This window comes from Podarcis liolepis, assembly GCF_965112155.1.
Source record: "Podarcis liolepis genome assembly, chromosome: 6".
Taxonomy (NCBI): domain Eukaryota; kingdom Metazoa; phylum Chordata; class Lepidosauria; order Squamata; family Lacertidae; genus Podarcis; species Podarcis liolepis.
Window position 1 is genome coordinate 6,180,029 of NC_139559.1, and position 26,124 is coordinate 6,206,152.

The 26,124-nt window shown below is 40.8% G+C and overlaps 1 protein-coding gene across 7 annotated transcripts in view; it reads right to left on the reverse strand.

The window, feature by feature from the left end:
- Positions 1-2,592: 2,592 nt before the first annotated feature.
- ZBTB46 (zinc finger and BTB domain containing 46) overlaps positions 2,593-26,124 on the reverse strand; it is a 51,356-nt gene continuing 27,824 nt past the window's right edge. For 3 of the 7 annotated variants that reach the window (XM_083507421.1, XM_083507419.1, XM_083507420.1), the window contains 2 exons: positions 8,456-8,631; positions 2,593-6,088 (listed from right to left, as the gene is read on the reverse strand). In XM_083507421.1, coding sequence (XP_083363547.1) covers positions 5,696-6,088; positions 8,456-8,631 — 569 coding nt within the window. In that variant the 3' untranslated portion in view covers positions 2,593-5,695. Of the gene's footprint in view, positions 6,089-8,455; positions 8,632-16,871; positions 18,428-19,637; positions 23,283-23,366; positions 23,419-24,997; positions 25,171-26,124 lie in introns of those variants that run through there. The other 4 variants (XR_014527160.1, XR_014527161.1, XM_083507418.1 and 1 more) reach the window with 3 other exon arrangements.

The window sequence follows — 26,124 nt, forward strand, 5'->3', positions numbered from 1 at the left end:
GTCTTGGAGGGCTGCTGCCAGTTAGAGGAACAATGCTGGACTCAGTGGACCAGCTCAACATCATGATCACAGCAGCATGAATCAATTAAAAAAGGTACAAGCAAAATAATAACAAGAAGATGAAATGATTAGGAGCTCAATATGGTTTTATATATATATATATATATATATATATATATATATATATATATATATATATATAAAATCAACACTGCTCAGATTGTTAATTGCAACGTGCTTCCCACAGAATTTTAAATGCATATGAAATGCTTAAAATCAATGAAATTGATTTCTAGTACTAGGGTGCAAGATCTTTATAGCTGCTTTACAGCTTCCAAGTCACAAACCTACCAAAGTCTAACGTGGGGGAAAGACCATAGAAAAGTAACCAGCCCATCACCTCATCTGAGCCACATCCTCTATAGCAGGCATAGGCAAACTCCGGCCCTCCAGATGTTTGGAACTACAATTCCCACCATCCCTTGCAAACAGGACCAGTGGTCAGGGATGATCGGAATTGTAGTCCCAAAACATCTGGAGGGTCGGAGTTTGGCCATGCCTGCTATAGGCAGTCTAAGAGACACCACCAAACCTATCAATCATCTCCAATCGGCTGATACTTTGCAGGCTTGCCAGCATCTTCTTCAGTTTACAGTGGTTGCTAGACCCCAAATGGGCTTGCTGTATTTTCTTGGCAGAACAAAGCACTGATCTAATCCATAGAATCGTAGAATTGGAAGGGATTCTGAGGGTCATCTAGTCCAACCCTCTGAAATGCAGGGATCTCAACGAAAGCATCCCCGACGGATTGCCTCCAGGGAAGGAGAGTCCACCACCTTCTGCAGGAGTCTGTTATGCTCTCAAACAGCTCTTTCCCTCAGAAAGGTCTTCTTGATGTTTAATCACACCTAACCAGCATGAAAGCAGCCCAGCATGACCTTGATCCTGTTCTAGCAGCCTACAGGTGAGTGCAGAAACGTGGTTTGGTGAATCACAAGCCATGTAGGCTTTGTTTAAAGACAAGCACACAGCAGACACCAATTTGAGTAATCAAAACTAAGTGCCTACCTGCAGGGTTGGAGACAATGTCCACTTCCAGATAAAACTACTTGACTAGCAAAGCGACAGAAGAGGGCACAGATCATCAGGAACAGATCCTGAGCAAAACCCAGTGAAGAGAACCAAACTCGTACGAGAACCCAAAACAGCTCAAGCTTCTTTAAAATCGTGTTTAAAAGAAGTTCCCAAGATCTTTGCAGTTTTTCTGAGAGCTCAACACACACATACAGTGTACATCTGCAATGTTGTCACTGAGGAAGCTGAAACATTCACATTTCATGCGTCTCGTTGCTTCCACTTAGTCAAAATAGCACAGAAATGACACTAATAAAATGTATAAAAAACAAGTGGCTCCTATTTAGAGAGAGGAAGAAAACCATTTTAAATCAAGCAAGCACGGGGGGGGGGGGGATGAATACAAAATCAAGTTTAACCAAGATGAGGGAAAGGCAACACGGAAAGTCAATTCAGGGATGAGTGGTACTTTCATAACTCCCTAGCACCATTACTGTGCAAGGACGTGTGGATCCAGAATTGGCCTCCACAGTCACTTATGGACTCATTGTTAAAACCATGTTTATGGAAGACAATCTTACTCAGCTACGAGTGATCGCCAAAGAAGAAGAAGATGCATGTATTCTATCACCACACCACATATGAACCAATGAAGTCAGCAACATGGAATTGGCAGTCTACATAATAACCAAAGTTCCCAAGGTAGAGTGGAGAGAAGGAGGGGCCAGGAAGGTTCAAGAGAAAGTGAAAATTACTTCCCACCACCTCACTTTCATGGAAGGTTTCCTGCACTTTTGGTTTAAGTACTAACAAGCCAAACTGAGTACACAGGGAACCACTTTGCAGATATGGCCAGCAAGGGTTGGTTTGTGTGTGAAATCCAACTGTCAAGTCAAGGTGGGAGGAAAATGGAATGTCTTCAATTCAGGAGTGTGCCCCCAAAACAAAAAAGCTTTATTCATGCCAAACACTAGGACTCCTCAATTCCTGATGTCCTCGGTTCCATACAAGATGATGGCAATGAAAAGGGAGTCAAGAGAAATTCAAATCTCCAGCATTTTCTAGAACTGCTATTAATCCATTGGGCTTCTGTCATTTGGACAGCCAAGGTCTCCATTGTGCATAGCTTGTTTTCTGCAGCATTTAGAAAGGTGTTTATGAAAGTCCAGTATTAAAACATTTGTCTTCCAGTTGAAATAGAATGAGGCTTTACAACAAGCTCAAATGCAAGAAGAGTCTTGGATTCTAGCCCCCGCCCTGCAACCTCCCTTGAGAATATTAAGGTATTTGGTTATTTGCCATGTTTCCCTGGCTAAATAAAAACAATTCTGTACCCTTGTCTAGCAGCAGAGCATTCCTCATTGACATAATAAAACTTTTCTTTGAGCTAGTTAAGCACTAAGAACACGGAGTAGCTTCAGCAACAGCCTAAAATACACCAGTGAACGTGGTGTTGCGAAATGGTAGGGAGTGACAACGGATGGAGAGGAAGAAAAGAAGTGTATAGAAAAATAAAACGAGTGAATTCCCCTCTCAGTTCTCTTTATTACCCTGAGATTTATCCAAGTAAAGGAAGCTGAAACATTAACACAGTGATATGACCCATTAATAAAGCACTGAAACAAGTGTCAATGAAATGGTGTGGTTTACACCAGCAAAGCTCTTTAAAGGAAGCTGTACATTAGTGCAAGACCAGATGGAAATTCTTGCATTAAACACTTCAGTGAAGGGTAAGTCTTCAGTGAAAGGCATTTTAACATCGAAAGGTTGTCACCACTGGGGTTTGTCTTCTTTGGATTCAGAAAAGCTGGCTTTGATGTTCTTCCAGAGGAGAAACATGCATGGTGGTGGCTGTTTTTTGTTTGCATGGTGGCAGGGTTTTGTTTTGGGATTATTATTTTTTGCAAGCTCTGTCCTCAGGCTGTGTACAGATGATAGCCCTGAAGAATTTGAAGCCATACTGTACAGGCTTAGCAATTGCTGTCCAGCTATTTTTTTTGTTAATCTTTTTAAAAAAAGTTTTCTATGAATATGTTTGCAGATTTCTGTAGTACTTCAAGCAGTGTATGTTTGAAGGTCAAAACGAGCATTAAGCAGCGTGATTGACAACTGCTGCCATAAGGCGTGTGACCTTCCTTAGCACCTAGTGTGATAGTGCCCATGACAAGGAACACTAGTGATAATCTGTGGAACAGTTCTGAAATCAATTGCAATGTGTGTGTTTTTTAATATATGTACATTAAATAATATGCTTATACACTCTCTTTATAAGAAAAAGGGAAAATAAAAAACAGGAAGTGGAATCTCCCTGTCTTTCACAGCAATGGCCTGCTATTCAAGGTTTCATTTGGGACTTAACTGATGAAAACCAGGTGCTTTTTCATTCTGATCTAGTCGGTTCCATGCCCTTCATTGTCTTATATGGAGCAGTAGCTGCAATTGGAAGTAAATGCTAGGCATTAGTAAGATTTTGCCCCTCCAGTGAACTCCAGTGCAGAGAAGACACTTCCATTGTTCTTTACAGAATCTCAGAAGCCTGTTGTCCTTGCTGCACAAAAAAATAACAATAATAGCTCCTTTAATATTCAATTTCCTTGCTCTGAAGGCTGCTTCCTGTGGCAGGTTTCAAGCACAATCACATTATTCTGCATAAAAATCTGTTCCAAAGATAAAATGTACAGGCCAGTTTACTATTTAAAGGCTGCGCCAGAAAAGCAGCAGTAGCCAACCATGAAACATACAACTCGCCAGTTCTTAGGATCATGAGCCTAGACACTTCTCGGTGGGTGCTGCAGGGTACAAGCCTGCGGCCACAACTGGTAGACAAGATGCGGAAGATCTGCTTGGATGCTTAAATACATAGTCCGCTTTTCCAGATTCAGGGACACAGATGCACCCATGACAAACGGTCTGGCACTACACTTGAAGCACAGAAGCAGTAGCCAAAGAAGGAAGAACTCAGGTCATTTGGGGAGTTTGTGCCATTCTCTTGGGGCTGCCAAAGAAATCTGAAATCTGCCCTTTCAATGCTCACCTTTCATATTTCTTGTGCAGTTCCCTCTCAATTTCAAATGAGGAGGACACAGGGTAACTTCTGGGTGCATTGTGCCACACCTCCTGTTTCCCACTCTGCTGTCCTTACTGGCACCCAGAGTTCTGCCACTGGTGACCTTTCCACCTGGCAGAGCAATCCCTGATTCTTCTGAGGGAACTATGACACCAACGTGTGGGATAGCTGGGATTGGTACACTTGCCACGAAAAATTAATGCGTCCAAACCTGACAAAAAATACCCCACATGGGTATGTCCTAACAGAGCTCGGCAGAACTTGGCAAAGGAGGTGGTACACTGAATATTGCCATATGTCACTGAACAAGAGAGGAAGACAGCCATACCAGAAGAAAAGTGCATTTACAAGACTTGGCCACTAGGGGGCACTTTTGCAGCAAATATTCCTGCACAAATCAAACCTCAGAGAAGGGTATCTTTATATTACAAATGCCAATGGGCAACTGAATCCTTTGCTCAATTGACCTGAGGGCAAGTGTCCCAGTTCTAGTGAAGACTATAGACCTGAAAGGCTATTGATCTCTCTGGCTTACTGAAAGAGTTGCATTATTAAAGGGAAAAGTCCTGAAATGCTCACACTGCTCTGCTTACCATGGGGAAGGTAAAAAAAGGTAAAGGACCCCTGGATGGTTAAGTCCAGTCAAAGGCGACTATGGGGTTGCAGCACTCATCTCACTTTCAGGCCAAGGGAGCCGCCGTTTGTCCGCAGACAGCTTTCCGGGTCATGTGGCCAGCATGACTAAACCGCTTCCGGCGCAGTGGAACACAGTGACGGAAAAGAGAGCACGGAAATGCTGTTTACCTTCCTGCCGCAGCGGTACCTATTTATCTACTTGCACCAGCATGCTTTCTAACTGCTAGGTTGGCAGGAGCTGGGACAGAGCAGCGGGAATTCGAAACACAGACCTTCCAATCCAGACATCCCCATCCTTCGGCTCTCCAGATGTTTTGGACTACAGTTCCCATCATCCCTGACCACTGGTCCTGTTAGCTAGGGATCATGGGAGTTGTAGGCCAAAACATCTGGAGGGCTGCAGGTTGGGGATGCCTGTTCCAATCGGCAAGCCCAAGAGGCTCAGGGGTTTTGACCACAGCACCACCCGCGTCCCGGACTTTACCATGGGTAAGCTTGTCACGAATCCCTGGCTGCTGGAAGCAGAGTTGTTTCAAAATGTTTTGGTAATTATTGTTTGAGAAGTAAGAGTCCTCCATATTTCAAGCTGACAGTAGAGGAAAATTTGAGGGTGGAAGCTCCATGGGGCCTGCATACAATCTGGTTGGCTCTCACTGAAAGACAAGGACATGATTCTACGCATTTCAGGACCATGTGAAGGGCAACAGGCAAGAAAGTGGAAACGTTTCAGGGGAAATGTTTGCTGATACAGTATCTGGAGGGAACAAATAAAGAGCTTGTTTGCCTGAGGAAAAAAAAATGCTCCACACACAAGACATTTTTTGTACACAAGGACATTAGCAAGGCTACTTGAGCTTTCCCAACACAACCTTCCTCTTCCCTGCCCCATCCCAAACAGACTGAGCAGAACAAAAATCCCTAAGAAATCCAAGTGAAATCCTTGTCGGTATCCTCAGAGTTTTCGTTCTCCTGTGGAGAGTCAATGTCATCTTTGTCATCTTCCAAAATCACGTCGTCTTGTGAAATTTCTATGTCATCTTTCCATTTGATGTCATCGTCACCCCCCATGTCTTCATCTCCTTCTGCTTTGAGGTCGTCAGGATCTTCCATATATGGGCCTTCTTCTGTGCCGTACAATTCGTCAGGGGAGCCATCTCCTCCGCTGGCATCCAAGTGGCTGGCCATGCCTTGGCCAGAACAATCTGTGCAAATGCCATGGCGGCGGGAACCGTGCTTAATCCCCACGCTGGCTGCAGACATAAACACTCTGTTGCACACTTTGCAGACGTATTTTTTGTCTTTGCTGTGGACCTTGATAAGGGGAGCAGGGAGGAAAGAAAAAGTTAAGGCAGGTGGGTCTGCAAGTAAGAGACTTTATGGTGCAATGGTAGCTAGATCACATTGCAACAAATAATGAAGTTTTTTGTTTTTCTTTTTAAAGCAGCTGTCTCAAATTTCTTCATTTTGTTCTAACATGATTTCGTCTGCCAGCAATCAGGAATAGATGCAGGAAACCTTGAAAGCATAAAAGCAGACCATGCCACTGTGTTGCCTCTAAACAAGGCTATGAGTTTCAGAAGCTATATTTTAGTTACCCTTGCACAGATTAGGATGGCCAGGCAATGCTCATTTTAACACTAGAAGGTTCATAACAAAAAATCAAAATGGACAATCTCCCGTCTGTGTGCCCATTTATAGTTATCACTCACATACTGCCAAAAGTGACTAAAAAGTGGAGGTTTGGTTTTTATAATCTTGAAGAAGTACCCTATCAAAGTTTGTTCTGAGCTAGGATTTAGTGTCTAGGGTTAAACTAGGGGAGATTATTTTAATTTAATTGTATTTTGTTTTCAAATGTAATGGTTATTATTTGCCCTGAGCCTCGTAAGGCAAGGCAACCTACAAATTAAATAAAATAACATTTGAAACTACACAAATAAAACAGTGCAAGAAGTCCACATTTGTTCCTTGTGCAGGGTTCCTCCCCATCCCTGGTACCATGTAACAACAAACTACAGGCCTTAAAAGAATAGGCCTGAGAGAGAGAGAGAGAGAGAGAGAGAGAGAGAGAGAGAAAGAAAGAAAGAAAGAAAGAAAGAAAGAAAGAAAGAAAGAAAGAAAGAAAGAAAGAAAGAAAGAAAAGCTGGATGAAGCTCTGGGGCTACTGAGTGGCATATGACTAACTCCAGCCCAAGGATGCAAATCAAGGGGCATCTCAGGGAGCAACCAGTCCCACAACCAGATGGCTGGGCACTCATCCGAATGGACAAGCATTCACGGAAGGAAGGAGAAGGCAGTGGGGTTTTGGGTACTATGGCAACAGATAACAGGAGCCCCTTCAATATTGCTGCTTCAGCAGTGCAGGCTAGCTGCCCATCTTGTCTATAAATGCCGCCATTTGGCAAACTAAGATGCAGCATTCGCACCTGCCTTAGGCAGCCAGAGGTGTATCAGCTGACTATAAAACAAACTTTCTCCTCAAAGGGGAAAAGAAAGTCCTATCAGGAGGCAGCTGGGAGAAAGACAGGTTGTCTGCAGAAAGTACGGCCTGATGTATATTTTGGACACTGCACAGAAGGAAGTGGGTATTTTCCCTTCACAACCAAAAGCTTAGTTACTCAAGTATATGGCTTCTATCCTTCAATCCTCCTACCAAAAGGTGTAAAAAATGTTTAAAGACCAGCTCTACCAAAGAGACAGTTCGGTCTGTATTTCTGATAATAAGAGAACCCAAATTTCACTTGGACTTCAGACAGCAAATTATGGAACCATTAACTTGACTGGAGCCCATATTAGCCAATGCCTTTCTAGAAAGTGGGAAAATCTGCTGAATCTTAAGGTGGCATTAGTGCAGCTGAGGATAACAGGACAATATATTGCACCCAAATAATGTAAGTGGGTGTGTGAGTGTGTTAACTGCAAGTCCTAACACAGGAGATGTGCGGTTCAGCTGTGGGAGGGGCAGCAGCACACAGCATTGAAATACCTCAAGAGCAAGAATAAGGTCCACACAGAAATATATGAAGTTGCCTTCTTGTTTTTTAGGATATGTGGATGCTCCGGAGCATGCAGCCTCTTAAAAAGCATTTTGATTGCCAGCTGATCGATATGTAGCTTGACAATGACGTTTCTTTACATCCTTACAGACTTTTAACAAACATCACTGTCATCTGTCATGACAATTTCTTGGGCCCAACAGCCCATAAGAAACAGCAGGACAGCATATACATACGCCTCCCTTCAAGACACCTCATAGTGAGAAAATCCATCATGCACTTGGCTCAAGGGTTAACAAGCATAGCAGCAATGCAACAAGAAAGATTTGGCTTACATTTCTATGACTGGTATCAAACTCTTTCATATGGACAGTGTCCAAACACAGAATTGTTGTAAGAGACCCAGTGTCAACTGACCCATCCCATCTCCCTGAATTAAAACATGTCTTCTTCCTTAGAACCATATGGGCTCCCCAAGCAGCTGATTCCTTCTTTCCATGCAACGTCCACAAAATGGGAGGAACAAAGCCTTGAAAGTTCACTTTCACTTTCTCCTCCTTTCACAGAGAAAGGAACATGTGCATAATAAAACATCACCTTTCATGTTCTCAGTCGCAAACCACTCCTGCGTTTTCCAGCTGCCCCCTGCCCTTCGGAGCAACTCCAAAGGCGCCAAACTTACCAAGGTATGCCGTTTCATGTGCTCCCGGCGGGTGAATTTCTTCCCACAAATTTCACAAGGATAGGGTCGTTCTCCAGTGTGGGATCGCATATGCCTCTTCAGGATACACTGATGCATGGCTGAGAAACTGCAGTAGGGGCATTTGAACTTCTTTCTGATCACCGTGAATTCGTTTACTGGAAGAGAAACACAACACAGTGCAGGTTACAACTCTAGCACAGTCCTGTTCTTCAGCAGACACACAACTAACTGCTTATCCAACAGACCAATAGAAAAACTCTGTTCTAATGGGAATCAAGGACACCAAGGGCAAAGCTTCAGAAACTTCTTTTGTAGCAGGGTTTTTAGTATTCTTGCTGTAACCTTATAGACTTACACGCCATTCCCATACTTACAGACCCATTCCCATATTTATCTAGAATTCCATTTATTTATTGATTTACAAGATTTCTTACCCACCCTTCACCATAATGTCCCATGGTTGGTTACAACAATAAAATATACAATTATAAACACAGATACAACTATCACAATGATGAATCACAGAAAAACTGCTTCACATGGAACAGAACGATGTGACAGAGCAGGAAGTATGCACTGGTCATCTTAATTGTTGTTCCTTTTGTTGTTGTATACCACTGAAGTGTTCTTATAGAGACATAACCCTTTATAAATAGACTAAGTTAAGGTTCATTGTCTATCCTCATGGAAAGTTGGCCAACTCTTATAAAGACAAGCTGTGCTCTTCTGTTTAATGGGTGTGTATTTCATGGGTACAGGAAGGCTCTCACAAATATGGTACTCACAGAATAATAGAAAGGAAGAGTTGGAAGGGATCCCAAGGGTGATCTAGTCCAACCCCCTGCAATACAGGAATCCTGCCCACAACCATCCTTGGGCAGCGTTAGAAACAGAGATATGAAAGCTAGGAGTGAAATGGCACCTTAAACCTAGGTTATGGGCACAACATTGGAATGCCTAGGTGCGCTTTTTTAAAAGTACAAAGCTGAAAATCAGTGAACTGCAGCTAAAATATTATGTTCATTTTTCACATGGTATAGTCCTTCCCCAGCCCATTCCCCTAAGTAGCTGGAAGCAGGGAGGCAGAAAAAGGTCCTCCTTTCTTTCTACTCTGCAGTTTTAATCTGAAATCTTAGGCCCAGTACAGTGCCCAGAGGTCAGAAACTGCTTGCACTAATGAAATTCTCGGTCGCAAAATGCGTCTCTGGATGGGCTCCAACCACCAACCTTCTGGTTAACAGCCAGATGCACTGACCCACTGCGCCACAGAGATTCATCTCAATCAATCTGCACAGTTTCATAACACAATATATTGGGAACCCCAATAAGCTTCCAAGATTTACCAGGGAGAAGACTGTTGGCTTGAAATGATTTACACTAATTCAAAGAGAGGATATACTGTTTTTAAAAATATGAATAAATGCCAGTGGAAGCAGATGAATTTCCCGGGGGGGGGGGGGACACACCACCCGAATCAATCTTTACCTACACAACTAATAATCCCCTGTAACATACAACCATGGAAAAATACTGGGTGTTCTAGCCTAGGGTTGCCCTCTCAGTGCATGCTAGGCTATAGTGAAGCCCAGAAGGCCTGGCCAGTTCCAAGAATGAAGTAAGCATATACCCAATAATATTTTTCTGTGGTGTGTACTAACACCCGATAGCGGGAATTAGCAAAAATTTCTCAACAGCAGGGGAATTAGCAAAAAAATCTCAACAGCAGATGCTTCCTATTAGGACAGGATAGTCTCAAGGTCTGAAATTCTGTACAAGCAAATGTATTGATTTAAGCTGCAACACCATTGTACTGGTTAGAAAGACCCATACAGCTATCACCGTGTCAGTGCAGAAACAAGAAGTAGCTTCATCAGAAAGGTTTTCTGGTGGGACTGTAAAATACCGTATTTTTCGCCCTATAGAACGCACCTAGTTCTTTGGGGGGGATAAAGAAAAAAATATTATTCCCCCCCCCCAGCCACGGCTTCAGTGTGCCCTGCGCTCCAGGCAGCAGGCTGCGGAAGCCCGAAGCTTGGGGCGTGCTGAGCTCAGTGCGCCCCAAGCTTCTGGGTGCAGGCAAGCTCTCCGCTAGCCGTGGGAGAGCTGTGCAACTTCGCGCAGCCCTCCCACGGCTTGCAGAGAGCTGCGCTAAGCCCGAAGCCTTGGGGGGCGCTGAGCTCAGCACGCCCCAAGCTTCAGGCTTCGCACAGCTTCCACATAGCTTGCGGATAGCTTCCTGAAGCCTGGAGGCTTCAGCGAAAGCCTGCATTTGCCCCATAGGACGCACACACATTTCCCCTTCATTTTTGGAGGGGGGAAAGTGCGTCCTGTAGGGCGAAAAATACGGTACTTTGCTGTAGCTGAAAATTGTCAATACTGTATCACCAAGGTCTGATGAAACACCAAGAAAAAGAAGCAAATGTTTGCTAAAGCACATCCTCTGTTACTTATCCTATGTGCAGGTGTCTGGTGTTCAGGCAGAGCTCGCCTTAGCAACAATGACCTGATGCTTGGAATCAGGCCAAAAATAACTTGCTGTGAGCCAGTGAACCGTAAATGCAACACACCGACAACTGCATGCGGGACCTCATTTTATAATCCTGGACTAGCCCCAAAGTGAAAAGGCGCTTGTGGGGTAACATCGCTATTAACCTTTCAAATGCAGAATCGCGCGTTAACCAAAAAACAAGAAAAGAGTTGCACACTTATCTAATAGCAGCCACCTATAAATCATCTTCACTGCCACAAACGGAGAGAGTGTACCAGCAACAGCAAACAGCATCTTGTGTTAAATTATTTTTCTACATACGATATAGCTCACAATCCCAATTAAATATTGGGATTGTAGTACTCCCCTTTGTGACTTTTTGAATATTTTGGATGAAAAATTCATATAATTTTTTGGACTATCAGTAGTGCTTGTTGTCCTGCTTTTAGAGGAGATGAGCACTCAGATAGACTCTAGGGAAACTGCAGTAACGAGAGCCCCGGGGTCTAATTTGCCAACAGACTCTACAGAGCAGCTGGGTAAATGCTTCCCCCTCCAAATAAGGTTGGAAGTGAAATATGCACTAACAAAACAGGTGAAAACAGCAGCTTGGATCTTATTTATTGAAAGGTAATCATCTATTTAAATTAACAACTTCCAGAGGGATAGCCATGTAAGTCTGCAACAGCAAAAACAACAAAGTCCTTAAAGACTAAAAAATTTATTATGGCATAATGCCGATATCAAAGATATCACAATATTCTTTTTATCTAAATATTCACTCTCTTCTGTACTGCTTTATCTTAAAATATCACATATTAAATCATGATGGTAAACCTTGATTAAACCCAGATGGCCTTCTCCATAATAGCACCCCTGCAGGGGTACATACTCCCCTCCCCTCTAGAGGTTTAGTTGGAACCAATATTATCCAGCTTTAGGCACCAGCTGAAGACTTGTCTTTTCATCAGGCTTTTTAAGGTAGTGGGACGCTTAAATTCAGGAAAGTGAAAGACTGATTTTATTCTATTATTTGTGTTACTTATGATTTTGTTCTTAACATTTATTACTTTATGAAATTATTGTTTTAACCTGGAGTCACAGGACAAAGAGCAGAGTGTAAGTTTTTTAAAAAAATAGTAATGATAAATTTTACGAAACCAATTTTGCTAGTACCAAAGATTTGGGTCCTAATGGTCAAGTTTGGGAGTCTGCAGGAAAAATTAAGGTGGCAAACAAAATAATTATAGTAATTTATTATTTATACCCCGCCCATCTGGCTGAGTTTCCCCAGCCACTCTGGGCGGCTCCCAATCAAGTGTTAAAAACAATATAGCATTAAATATTAAAAACTTCCCTAATCAGGGCTGCCTTCAGATGTCTTTTAAAAATAGGATAGCTGCTTATTTCCTGGACATCTGATGGGACATCTGATGGGCAGGTAGGGTCTCAGCCTGTGTACCTGATGGAGCTGGTAGACAGCTGCCCTGGACACAGAATTAACCTGCGCCTCCATGGACAGCTGTGAGTCCAAAATGACTCCCAGGCTGTACACCTGGTCCTTCAGGGGCACAGTTACCCCATTCAGGACCAGGGAGTCCCCCACACCCACCCGCCCCCTGTCCCCCCAAAACAGTACTTCTGTTTTGTCAGGATTCAACCCCAAACTGTTAGCCGCCATCCATCCTCCAAACGCCTCCAGGCACTCACACAGGACATTACCACCTTCACTGGTTCTGATTTAAAAGAGAGGTAGAGCTGGGTGTCATCTGCATACTGATGAACACCCAGCCGAAAACCCCTGATGATCTCTCCCAGCAGCTTCATATAGATATTAAAAAGCATGGGGGAGAGGACAGAACCCTGAGACACCCCCACAAGTGAGAGCCCAGGGGTCTGAACACTCATCCGCTAACACCACTTTCTGGACACAGCCCATAGGATGATTACACTACAGATAATGGGAGGAAAAATGCATTTTACACAGAAGAAACTAACAATATTGTGATCAATACGCAGACTGTATGCATTCTGATGATATCTCCTTTTATAAAAAGCAACCCCAATTAAAGACTTGTACAAAGAATGTAATTTTGAACATACAATTGCAAATAGTCCACCTTACAAGAGGTGGGAGTTTCTTGGCAAAAGAAGGGAGGCAAGAGAGAATGAAGATAAAGGTATGGAGACTAAGGGATGAACAGTTACAACAGGGGAACAGAGAACAGTCACCATGGGAGAGTCTCAGGGCTGCTACACACAATACACACTGAATGTCATACAGAGACCATCTTCATTTGGAATACCTTCATGATTGGCACATATACCTACTTCAAATACTGTACTAATGTTCATGTTTTCTTATCTTATGCTCCCAATGGCTTCATTCTATTCAAATAATGTTTGAACAGAGGTGCCATGTGTCAGGAAGGTGATGTGGTTACTGTTCATGCCAACTCTGTAGGCTACAAGGAAGTTCATTAATTAGCATCAAACATGGACCTGAGAGATGTGAGTTCACAGGAGCAACACATTTAATGTCAAATTTCCCCCTAAACCGACCATTTGCTAATTCTCAAATTAAGTGAGTCACCACAAGCTTCAGATGGAAGCTTCAAGTGAAACTAAACTAGGTAGAAACTAAAGAGTCATGATTAAAAAAGAGAGAGAGCAGAACTGATGCTTTTAGCACACTGGCTGTTAAATCTCAAGTAAATTGAATAAAATAATACTGAATAATCATACACTTCCTTTTAGAGGTAGATGCTTGGTTTTTCTTAATTTATATACACTTGGGAACCACTATATTGCAGTCCAGTTGAGTAAATCAGTTTCTGCAACAATAGCCCATTCACACAACAGAGGGAGAATAAAGTTAAGATTGTATTCTTTAATCAAGCAGTACTGCAAGCACAATTTGAAATAGATGTACAATATTATCACACCTAAACACCCGTTATCAGTCAAAATAAATACTTCAAGGATTTATACCAATGTCTAAGAGTTAATCTAAGTGTGCATTCTAATTCTTAGTCTACTCTTATTTGATGTTTAAGAGATTCATCTCGCTTTGACTACACCCAATATAGCCTGTCTTCTTAATATCCAAATATCATTCTTATAAGGTAGTGATCATCAAATGGGATCAAGTTATAGTGATAGCCCCTCTCCAGTTGCCCCTCTTCACTAGCAGTGGACTAGACAAAATAAATGGCTTGTATTAGATAGGTTCATAATAAACCAGTTAGTAAAAAGTCTAGACAAAATGAGCAAACTATAAGCCGTTCAAGTAAAGGTCACCAAGCGTTAACTACAGCTTGCACTTCAACTTCACTATTTTAAAAACTATTCAGCCACAGACACAGAACAAGCAACTTTACAAAGAAAGTAATAGCCATGTAATTGGTTAATTTCTCAAAGCTTCATTAAGACAACCGAGAGCAGAAGGTAGTATAACAGAGCCACGGCTGCTAAGACTGTGGATATCTCATCCAATTATAATCTCTATTCATAGGATTTTCAGGTTTTTGTAGTTTTTCAAAAAACCTGAGAGTGAACGCACCATGTGCAAGTGAATCATTCCAACGGCTACTGAAAGCATACCATCTTCAACAACTCTCAAAGCTACTGTTTATATATTTATTTTATTTATTTATTAAATTTGTATACCATCCTTCATTCAAAGATCTCAGCGTGGTTCACAGCATAAAAATACAAAATACAAAATACTTAATAAAAACAAGAACAAAACAATAACCACCTTGCTTCCACAACACATTTAAAAGGACACATAATGTTAATCAGGGAAAAGGCCTGGTTGAAGAGGAACATTTTTGCCTGGCGCCTAAAGATGTACAGTGAAGGCGCTAGGTGAACCTCCCTGGGGAGGGCATTCCACTGCAGAAAAGGCCCATTCTCGTGTTGCCACCCTCCGGATTTCTCATGGAGGAGGCACACGACAAAGGGCCTCAGATGGTGATCTCAGGGTCTGGGTCACTTCATATGGGTAGAGGCAGTCCTTGAGGAATTGAGGTCCTGAGATGTTTAAGGCTTTATAGGTCAAATTCAGCACTTTGAATTGGGCCTGGAAACTAATTGGCAACCAGTGCAGTTGGGCCAGGATCAGTATAATATGCTCAAACTGTCTTGCTCCACTGAGCAACCTGGCCGCTGAATTCTGCAACAGCTGAAGTTTCTGAACCTTCTTCAGAGGCAGCCCTACGCATAACGCATTGCAGTAATCTAACCTAGAGATCACCAGTGTATAGACGACAGAAGTTAGGCTATCCCTGTCCAGATAGGGGCGCAGCTGGGCCGCCAGCTGAGCTGATGGAAAGCACTCCATGCCAAAGCCACCTGAGCCTCAAGCAACAGCAAAAGATCCAGGAGCACTCCCAAGCTATATACCCACTCTTTCAGAGGGAGTGTTAGCCCATCAAGAGCAAGCAAGCTCCCACCCATCTGGTCTAGGGAACCACCTACTAACAGTGCCTAGTCTTATATGAACTGAGCTTCAGTTTGTTGGCTCTCATCCAGTTCATTACTGAAGCAAGACAACGGTCCAACACATCCACTGCCTCACCTGCAGATGTAAAGGAGAAGTAGAGCTGTGTGTTAGCAGCATATTGCTGACAGCAGTTTAACACCTACAGTTTCCTGTAGATGTGAAACACCAAAGGGGATAACACTGAACCCTCGGGAACTCCACACTGAAGGCTCTAGGGGCCAAAGACCATTAGCCAAGCATCAACCTCTGGAAACGATCATCCAAGTAGGGCAAAGCAGTGTCACCTACCCCTAGCTGGGACAGAAGGAGAGCATAGTCAGTGGTATCAAAAGCTGTTGAAAGACCAAGGAGAATTAATAGGGACACATTTCCCATTTCGCTTCTGACTGAGGGCAACCAAGGCAGTTTCTGTGCTGAAACTGGGCCAAAATTCTGATTGAAATAGAATCTCTGTGTGTTCACCCTACATTTGTAAAGTCTGGAACAGCTGGAACTGTTTTTTTTATATAATTCATGTTGGAAGTATGAAGGTAGTGCTTGCTTTTAATGCTGCTCATAGCCTCCATATACCACAGAAATGAGCTTGGTCAGACAGCTTTCTCCCATGGCTGGTTTAATGTTGCAGAGCAGGTGTAGGGAACGTGTGGATCTTTATATTTTGCAGGATTACAACTCCCATCATCCTTAACCACTGGCCTTGTGGGCTGAGGCTGATAGGAGTTGAAGGCCAACAGCACCTGGAGAGAACCATGCTGGCCATCCATGCTAAGCTAGACGTGGTAAAAATGTATCACAAGTCAGATGCACCAACTATTACCTATTTACTTACTTACTTATCGTATTTGCATGTCTGTGAGATGGCTCACAGAAAATAGAAATACACAAACATTATATGACATGGGAAGTTAATCTTGCCATTGGGAAGAGCTTGCATGCAGTTGCATTTCACATGGGCATTATTAGACATGGTTGTAGTGCAATGCTATACATGTCTGCTCAGAAGTTATAAATGCAATGAGACTTACTGTCAGGTAAGTGTGCATACGACTGCAGCCTTAACTGACTAGTTAAAATCCAAAGAAGAGTTCTCCACAATGCAGCACAGCAGAATCCAGGGAAGAAAGTTCAGTTTGCTGTATTAATTTATTTACAAACCTTGTTTAATCTTTTCTATAAAACACAAGATATGCACAACCAAATGAAAAATACAATATAGCAATTTACATTTTTGAAAGGCAGATGGGACCAGCAAACTAGACTAGAGAATTCTTTACTATGTACTACTGGTATTTTATTGGTCTAGGTGCTTAAAGTTTTATAATTTCTTTGTCAGCAAAAAGAACTTTCCTCCTCAAGCAAACTTTGGCAATGCATTGGTCAAGGAGAGGCAACAGTTAATACATTTTTCAATTAAAATTTTATTTAAAACAATCCCCATTTCAAATATGCACCTTTGTCTAGCTCTGTAAAACAAGAGCACCACTAGAAATTACATTCATTCCACAGCTTATTTCTGAATTTCACAGTAGTGACAATAAACATATCTGGAAGTATTTAATAGTTTAGTAAAGGTGCTATAGTACAGGCATTTACAGCATACTTTTTGTCTAATGAACACAATTAAAATATACAAGAGATTTGCAAGAGAAGCGATCTGTAAACAGCATTGACTGGCTGGTGTCCTTCATGTCACCAAGAAATACTACTTTTATCCCCTGACCAGTTTCGTGCTCTAATAAAAGCTATTTTAAAAATGTTTAAGTTGATGGATGGTCAGATGCATCCAGTGCTTTAGAAAATAAAAATGGGGGTCGTCGGGTAAAACAGGAATGAATGGAAGAAGAAGAAAGGTTCACTGTTGAAGCAGTGTTTGATTTGCTAGTAGGTATGTACTTGTCTTTCTAACTGTCAAAAAATAAATTGGGCTCACTCCTCAGCTGAAGGGGGGTATCAAGAACTCCTCCACCCATTGCACCTTTCTTTTATCCATCGTTACTTTTGAAAGCACTGGATTTGTACAAAAGAATAATTCATTTCAATTGGGTTTGCGTTAAGAAAAGATGCTGCTGCACTGCATCCCAATTAGATTATAAGAGTCATTATCAGTGTCACCAAGGACAAAATAATGATAGAGCAATACTCTGTAAATAGCACCATAATAATGAACATTTATTTACAAGTAACGCTGTTAACCTTTAAAAGGTTTCAGAAATCATTCACTTTGCAAATATATTCATTCATTCATTCACACAAAATGCATACTTTTGCATCTTAAAAGTGTTATTGTTATCAAAACATACAGTGTTCTTATAAGTTCAAGTATTGTTTCTGAGGTACTTTTTATGGCTTTACTTTTTTAAAAATAGAAAACCTCTTTGGTAGAATAATTGTAGCACACTAGATTGGAGCTTTATTACAATTTAAAGTACAACCCTAACCACGTATACTCATAAGTAAGCACTATTGGAGCCGATTCTCAGGTAAATGGATTAGGACTGAAGCCCTTACTACTCACGCAAGTTTCTTACTACCAGTAATAATAAACTTTTACTTCATTTTGCAACATGACCACTCTCAGAAGGTTAAAATTGCCTCCTTTATCCTCAAGAGGGCCTAACAGCACAGCCCTAATCAATTAAATTTGATTTGCACCATCAGGACCATAGCAGAACTAAATGTTAAGATGTTTTAAAATATACATTTATTATAATGTATAATGGAGCAGGAATGTTCACTATGCTGCTGCCCTTAATGCACACCTGCTTAACTGACTGAGCAAAGCATGGAATAAATTTCATTGGATTTACTGCTGTGAAATAGCACTTTCCCCCTATAATCTCAATCATACAGTGGAAACACAAGGAATCAATTTCGGGGTGGTGGTATGCTCAAATTACTTGTACTTGTTCAATGACTCCCCTTAGCTAACCTTTCCAATAGAGCAGGGATAGGCAAACTCGGCCCTCCAGATGTTTTGGGACTACAATTCCCATCATCCCTGACCACTGGTCCTGTTAGCTAGGGATCATAGAAGTTGTAGTCCCAAAACGTCTGGAGGGCCGAGTTTGCCTATGCCTGCAATAGAGTAATCCCTACAATCATATACATCATGAAAATTCACCCAATCTTCTAGTATAAAATGAACACACCAATCATCAAACACAAATCAACAAGTCTACTGTATCAATACACTGTCTGCTATACACTGAATATTTTTCATAAACGGGATTATAAATTCAAGCAATGAATTCAGTTTATAACATGACAGTCTTTAAGAGGAAGCAGGATGGCTAGTGATTATTTGGTTTACTATAGATAGGCAGAGTTTTATTATACACGTAAGAACAGGCCTTCAGAATGGTGTGCTCCCTGTTTACAGAATTCTCTCCCCAGGGAGGCATGCCTGGCACCATCATTATCTCCCAGGCTTTTAAATCTTAATTTCCTGCTTATCTTTTAGTGGGGGAGGGATTGAGTTTGATCTGCGCATATATAATACTTGTGTACTTAAGATTGTTTTATTCTGTTTTTATGCTTGATCTTTGGCAGTCACTTGGAGTTCTTTTTTCTGAGAAAAGTGACTAATAAATAATGATGACAACAAAACCAAGTAGTGTCAATCTAAATGAAACAGTATCATAATACCCTTGTTAGAATTAATGAAAAACTCGGCTAGCTTCTGAATTCCAGCTTTTTTCCTTCAAGCTTAATGCTTAAAAAAAGACTAGCTGGCCGGGGTGGGTGCGTGGCTGTTAGGGGGTCATAATCCAGTATGTAGCATCTGAACGGTCATCAGTCAGGGCACTGTTAAGACAAGATGGTGTTTGCCGCTTTCCAAAAGTTTCTATGTTCTGATGCCACCTGAAGTCTTTTATTCTGGGTAAATACTATCCTGAATCTTTAGGCAGCAACCTGCCATTTCTGTATCTTTGTTTTGTTTAGTATTGTTTAACACTGAACCACAGAAAGCCAGCTCACAGATTTATGATTTTTTTGATGGTGGTGGTCATAATGCAAATATTACCTCTACTGCTCCTGTCTGGATTGAGTACATGGAATGGCCACCCAGTCTTTTGAGGACACTAAATCCTAGTAGGAACTACCCATTAGGAACATTTTACACACATCCAAGATGTGCTGCATTCAGTGGGATACACGCAGGAGACTTTCATGGGTAGCTATTCTGTTTTAGCCTCAACACCTTATACTGTACATTGTCTCCTTACTAGCAAAAAATAAGCATCATGCAAGCAAATAAAAAAGAGCTATTCCTTCAGAAGACACAGAGCTTTCCCTTTTTCCCCTCTCAACTCCTGTGTGCTGATCTCTGTCTGCCCTGCTGTGCTTTCTTCTCTCATGACCTACTGTTTGTCAAAGAGCAAAGTAAATTATTCAGCAGTTGCCAGACGGTAAAATGGCAGGCTAGTTGTGCTAATTGGAAGAGAAAAAGTATTTGCTTGCACGCTCATGCCCTGCCAAACAAAAAATTTTGCTAGTCAAGAAAGAGATGGCAAGAGAGTTTAGAAGGGGTTTGTTATTCAAAAGGCAAAAGGTCCAAATACAGTTTTTCCCCCAACTGGCTTTGGATTTTTGCCCCCCACCCCCAGCAAGAAATTGTATTTCTAGTGTCACCCAACATAATCTCTGGACTGGAGAGATTAAGGAAGCTCTAGAAACCAATTTTGAGGAATCAGTAGTAACGTATCTCCTTGGTAGTCAGTTTGCACCTGAAGCTAAGACTAAGGTAGGTGAAACTAGAAGTCACTTCTACCAATCACTGGGGCTTCTATGCACATATCACACACTTTTGCTCAATATTCTGTTCTACAAATGATAGAGATTTGGTTCTTAACATATCTGTAGGTCTGTTCTCCAAGAGGAGAAACAAGAGAGGAAGACATAGGCTGACAGGCAGCAAGAAAGAAAATGACGACTTTCCCCAAGAGCAGGACTTCCTAACAAGACTAGGGTGTGAAAAGTACTTTTAAAATGATTTTACTAGAGGACATTTTTACAGGACCAACAAAAAATGAAAAGCAAAACCAACACCAACAACAGCAGCAGCAGCATAACAAAAAACAACATTAAGGGGGAGAGGCCTCTACAGTTGTTCAAAGCAAAGTCAGTAAGCTAATAATCAAGCAGAGAACAGGCAATAATTTTAAGTTGAAAAATTCCAGAATTGTAATTGGAAATAACATAGCCTAAGGAGGACAGGATTCTTATTATCATGAGAAATGAATGCCTGCCTTCCTTTTGAGCACTGAACAAAAAATATTGAAGCACCTTGAAATATTTTTATACAGCCATTAAAGGAGAACTGGCACCAACAATAGACAAAGATGGGAAACTAGTTTAATAAATTCTAAATACCTTTGTCCTGAAGACTAAAAATCTTATATTGTGGAGCAAGTTGTAGTTCTTTTCACAAGGAGAATGGGAATATATAGATAAGTAATGTTCAAAAATCATTTTTCCTTTGGGGGCTTCCCTATTCTACCCACCAGTTATTCACTATTAGTCTTCAGGCCATTTCTGGACACCTCCTCCAAGCTTCTATATAATATTCCTCTCAAGCAACTATTACAGTAATGGAAACATTTCTCCTTGAATCATAACACCTGCCGGCAAGGTTTCAGTTTTAGGGGTGCTCTAGATGGCCCAAGATTTGTGCTTGTTATCACAAGGTGGTTCGGTACCCAGGTCCATCTTTTAGCTACACCAAAAACAAGTTAGTATTTTCATGGCTGTCTCTCATTTATACTGTCCTGATTTCTAGGATTCAAAAGAAGTGTAGCCTGCACGATTGAAGAAACAACAGATTTTAGAGAAATTGGGTTGTTGTTGTTTTTACATTTTTGAAGTATTTCTATGGGAGCTAACTGTCCAAATCCACTTTCATCTAGCTGTATTACAACACTCATTACAACTGAATACAATTCACAGATAGTGAAGGTATTTGAAAATACTGTGGCCCATTTAGTACAGGGGTGGGGAACCTCTTTTGGCTAGTGGGCCAGATCACTATCTTCTTGACCCCTGGCAGGCCAAAGATGACACCTATCAATCACTTGACATCACAATTAATTTCAGGGGATGCTGGTCTTTGTTTTTGGTCTCCCCACTTTACTCTTTCTAGCATTCCACCCCTCATATACATCCTCATATATACAGGTGTGAAGCTAGGAGTCAAGAAAAGGGATGCTCCTTTAAGTCCTGCTTCTCTAAGTTATGCAAATGAGATAACTTTTTTTTTAAAAAAAGGCATAATGCATTCTTAATCTGCTACAATAAACATGAAATTTGCATATCACAAAACATTTACTCTTGATCACTGCATGACACATCATTTGAATGTGATACTCATTTGCCGATATTTGAATTGTGCAACCAATCCAGCAGGCTTCAGCAGCAGGTGACTTCAATCCTGCTTTTTTAAAAAGGCATTTAAAAGATGCCTTTTAAAAACATAGGAAACTGCCTCACATTGTCACATCTTTGGTTCATCTAGCTCAGTGTTGTCTAAACCGACTAGCAGCAATTCTCCAGGATCTCAGGCAGGGGTTTCATCCAGCCCTACCCAGAGATACTGCAGATTGAGCCAGAGGCCTTCTGCATGCAAGGCAGAATGTTCTACCACATCTGTGCTGCCAGAACTTTGCTGGTGGTTGATCCAAGTACATTATAACTCTGTCCTACCAATTCAGTTGCATTTTCTCCCTGTATTTTTGAATATATATTTTAATATTGCTGTATACTGCATTCAGATAATGTGGGGAGGAGGTAGAGAAATGTTTTTAATAAATAATGTGTTGAGAAAATGAATGGAAAACCTTTTGATCCTTTGAACCTACTGTTAAAATCTAAAAGTGAATATCTACCCAGAAGACACTGCAACTCAGGCAGAACTACCCTGGGACCATGGGATGCTGTCTGTAAGAATAATCTTGTTTAGACTACAAAAATGTTTTCTTTAACATTTTCTCTTAAGATTATTACTGCTGAATAACAAAATTATATTTGTTCTTTAAGTCTGAAGCATCTCCTAGATTTATGTCTCTTTGAATCCTGACCATAGGAGCTGGGGATAAAGAGGTTTACAACTTTCTTTCATTACCTGGCCATTGATTCAGCATTCACACTGTACTGAGCACTGAGACTGCTGACAAAGCAGAATGCACTACCCAGTCAAGAAGCTAAGAACTTCTAAGAGTTTAATCTCACTCTCTCCATTGCCCAACAGTTTTCTTACTCATCATCAGATTCCTGATTTTGATCAATACGATTCAGAAACTCTTCAGATACTGGCTGTGTAGAACCCAGATAGCAAACTTTCATATGAGTACTGAGGTTTTTCTGGGTACCAAAGCCCTTGCCACAAAAAAGACACATAAACGAACGTTCGCTGGAGTGCACAGACATAAGATGCCGGTTTAAGTCTGTCTTGTCTCGGAACAGTTTCAGGCAGCAAGGGCATTGCATCTTCTTCCTGTTGAAGTGGATTGTTTTTTCATGACGATCCATGTTGGATTTTAGTGTGAAGCTAGCAGGACACTTTGGACACTGGAAACGGGCAAACTGCCCTGGAGATATGTGCTCAGAAAGGTTAGCCAGTACTGGCCTAGAGTAGTCCACTACATCAAAAGGGACAATCATGGGGAAAGTGTGTTCCTTAATGTGTTCCTTCAGCTTTTCCACACATTCAAAAAATCTTCTGCAGAAAGCACAGCTCAGCCTCTTGTGGCCAGAAGAATCCAAGAACAAACCCTCGTGGACTAAGTCCACATCTTCAGATTGTGATGCATTTATATCTAAAAAAAGGAAATGCAAAAAAATTAAATTTTAAGTTTTATACTTTGAATCATTAATATACAGTCTTCCTTCTTTCCATTTACCTGTTTCAGAACTATCTAACTGCCACAGTGTTAGAAATCCATCATAGGTGACCTGCAAAAGAAAAGTGCAATTATGTTAATCATCACTCAGAGAACATCAAATATCTCTACTTTAACACCTGTAAAACACTAAAGCTGGTTGTAATTCTGCTCCTTCTGCAAATTTTCATTACAAATATTTAGCTACTCAAATCAATGTTTCATTTGGGTACCTAAAAGTATGCTCAAAATATATAACCAATATATACCCAAACTGCTAATAAGAACTGTTAAGTATCTGTATATTTGTTCATTTTGTGATCTCAAAAAAATTGTGTTCAGTAGATTCTGTACAGAAATGAGAGCTTCACAGGTATGCCATGTCATCATCATTATTATTTATTAAATTTATTGGTTGCTTTTTCTTGCCAAAGGCAACTCAAAGCAATTTACAAACAAAAACCCACTTAGATGAACGAAAAAGCATTAAAATAATACATTTAAAATGCATTTAAAACACCCCACCCACCCTAAGAGGCCAAAGATAGTTAGAAGCCAAAGACCTGGTTAAAGAAGAAAGTTACTGCTTGGTGCCTAAAGATATAGAATGATGGTGCCAGACGAGCATATACTTTTCTATTTCGAAGCACTACCATGAAGGAAAGGCTATGAAGCCAAGAAGTAGGCCATGATATCTTATGAGAGACCTTGTTAAGTGAGACCCAGAAGGGCAATTTGTGTACCAACATTTTTTGATCCTTAGTACCAAACTGTTAAATTCTGGCATTTCCAAAAAATATGTGTAACTATTCCCGACCCTGCTCCAGTTTCTTTTATCCACCCCCACCCTTAACTACATTTTAGTATTGTCTAATTTAAAAGGACTAATTACTGGATATTTTCAAGTTTTGAGTTATTTGCATCATATTACTTGTATGCTACACAGTCCTTCCCTATGAGACATAATGGGTGATTTAGTTGAGGTGGGGTGGAGATGTAATTACTACTGAATACTTTCATCAAGTTGTCTGTGATGATGAGTTTTCTTTCATTTTTTTAAAATCAGGGAAACAGTTGTTTAACTAATAATAATAATAATAATAAATGATATATTTTACAAGACCAGATACATTTACAGGAAGAATAATTATTCCTGCCATGCTTTTTGATATTTAGAATAATTATTGCCCAAGTTTTTAAACAGTGGATAAATGGTCCTTAGGAAGCTCTCAATTCTGTACATGCTTGATTCTGGTTGCTAGACTGAAGTATTTTTTCTAGTCCAGCCTTTATGTTTCCTTTTAAAAGTTCAGGAAAGTATTTCTATAATATAGGGATCTGAAGATCAAAACCATTAAGTGTGTTGCAAGAGTTAGTATTACATATTTCCATAAACATACTGCTGTTTGGAACAGAAGGAACAAATTACTCTGTGCATTTTTTGTATTTTGATAGAATTTCACAAAGCAGAAAAGGTAAAGGAGAGTACCACATTACGGACAATACAAATAGCCTAGGTCTGTTACAAATTTGAATAATTCCAAATTCTAAGATACATTAAGAATAGCAAACTGAGCATGATGACACAATTTCAGTTGTAAGTTTTATAACACTTAAAAACTAGCATTACCCCCAGATAACTATAATATTACCTGAGTTGAAGGCATCACTCTTTTCACAGTATCTGGTGATATTTCACCAGAAGAGGGGATGATGGTAGTGGGGCTCTGAGTGGCAAGGTGTGATGAAGGCAGCAGAGGAGGAGTTGATGCTTCCACTTTGCCATCACATTCACCCCTTGAACGATTCAAGTTGGTGCCAGACCCTGAGGAACACAGGAAACGAGTCTCACCCACATGAACTAGCACCAGCTGGTGGTTTTACAAAAGGCAGGGAATGAACAGCTGTAGCTTAATCTTCTGTCAGTGGGAGTGAACGAAGTGCCACAGAGATTCCAGGCCCATTGACTGTTTTAAATAGCCTCCCCACCCAAAAGTGTGGTGGGAATTATATCACACAGCAGCATAATGGTCACTAAAGGAAGTCAAAACAAGAAAAAGAACACAAGGCAGCACAAAAATGAGAACAACTTTCAAAAGATACAATAATCCGATATTTGTATGTGTCTAATTCATTGCCATTTCTTTAAAACTTCCAATAATTATTTTAAACATAAAAAGGACTAGGTTGTTCTTACTGTCATAATAGTCATCTCATTAGCAATTATGCAATCAGAAAAGGAATTTATGGAGCTCTGCTGCAGCCAGCAGTGGGAGACCCATGCACACATCAGACTCTAATAATGACTAGCCTGTTTAAGTTAGTCATAACTAGCATTGTTGCTGTTAGGGAAAGTAATACAAAAACAACACACATCCAGCTTAAACATAGCCCACACAGATAATGCATTATGGTACGAAAAGTCTTATTTTTTCTGAGTTAATTCACAGAGTTCTGGGACCACTAATGAATTACAGCCTCAAACATAATCTCACGATCAAATCCACAAGGTACAAATACTGTATATTTTTGTGTTGAAGGCACTGTAGTACAATATGCTGGGGACACAAGACATCACTATTCACACAAAAAGTGAAGTAAGTGTAGCAATTTATTTTCAAATATTTGCAGAATTTAAGTTAAACATACATGATAGAACACTGATTATTACGAAATACTAGACTTAACAGCCTAATCCCAAGACTTGAAATGGTAGCAATAGGGTGAGTAACACAGAGGAACCTGTGTGAGGCTACCAGACCAGTACTATGGTATGATT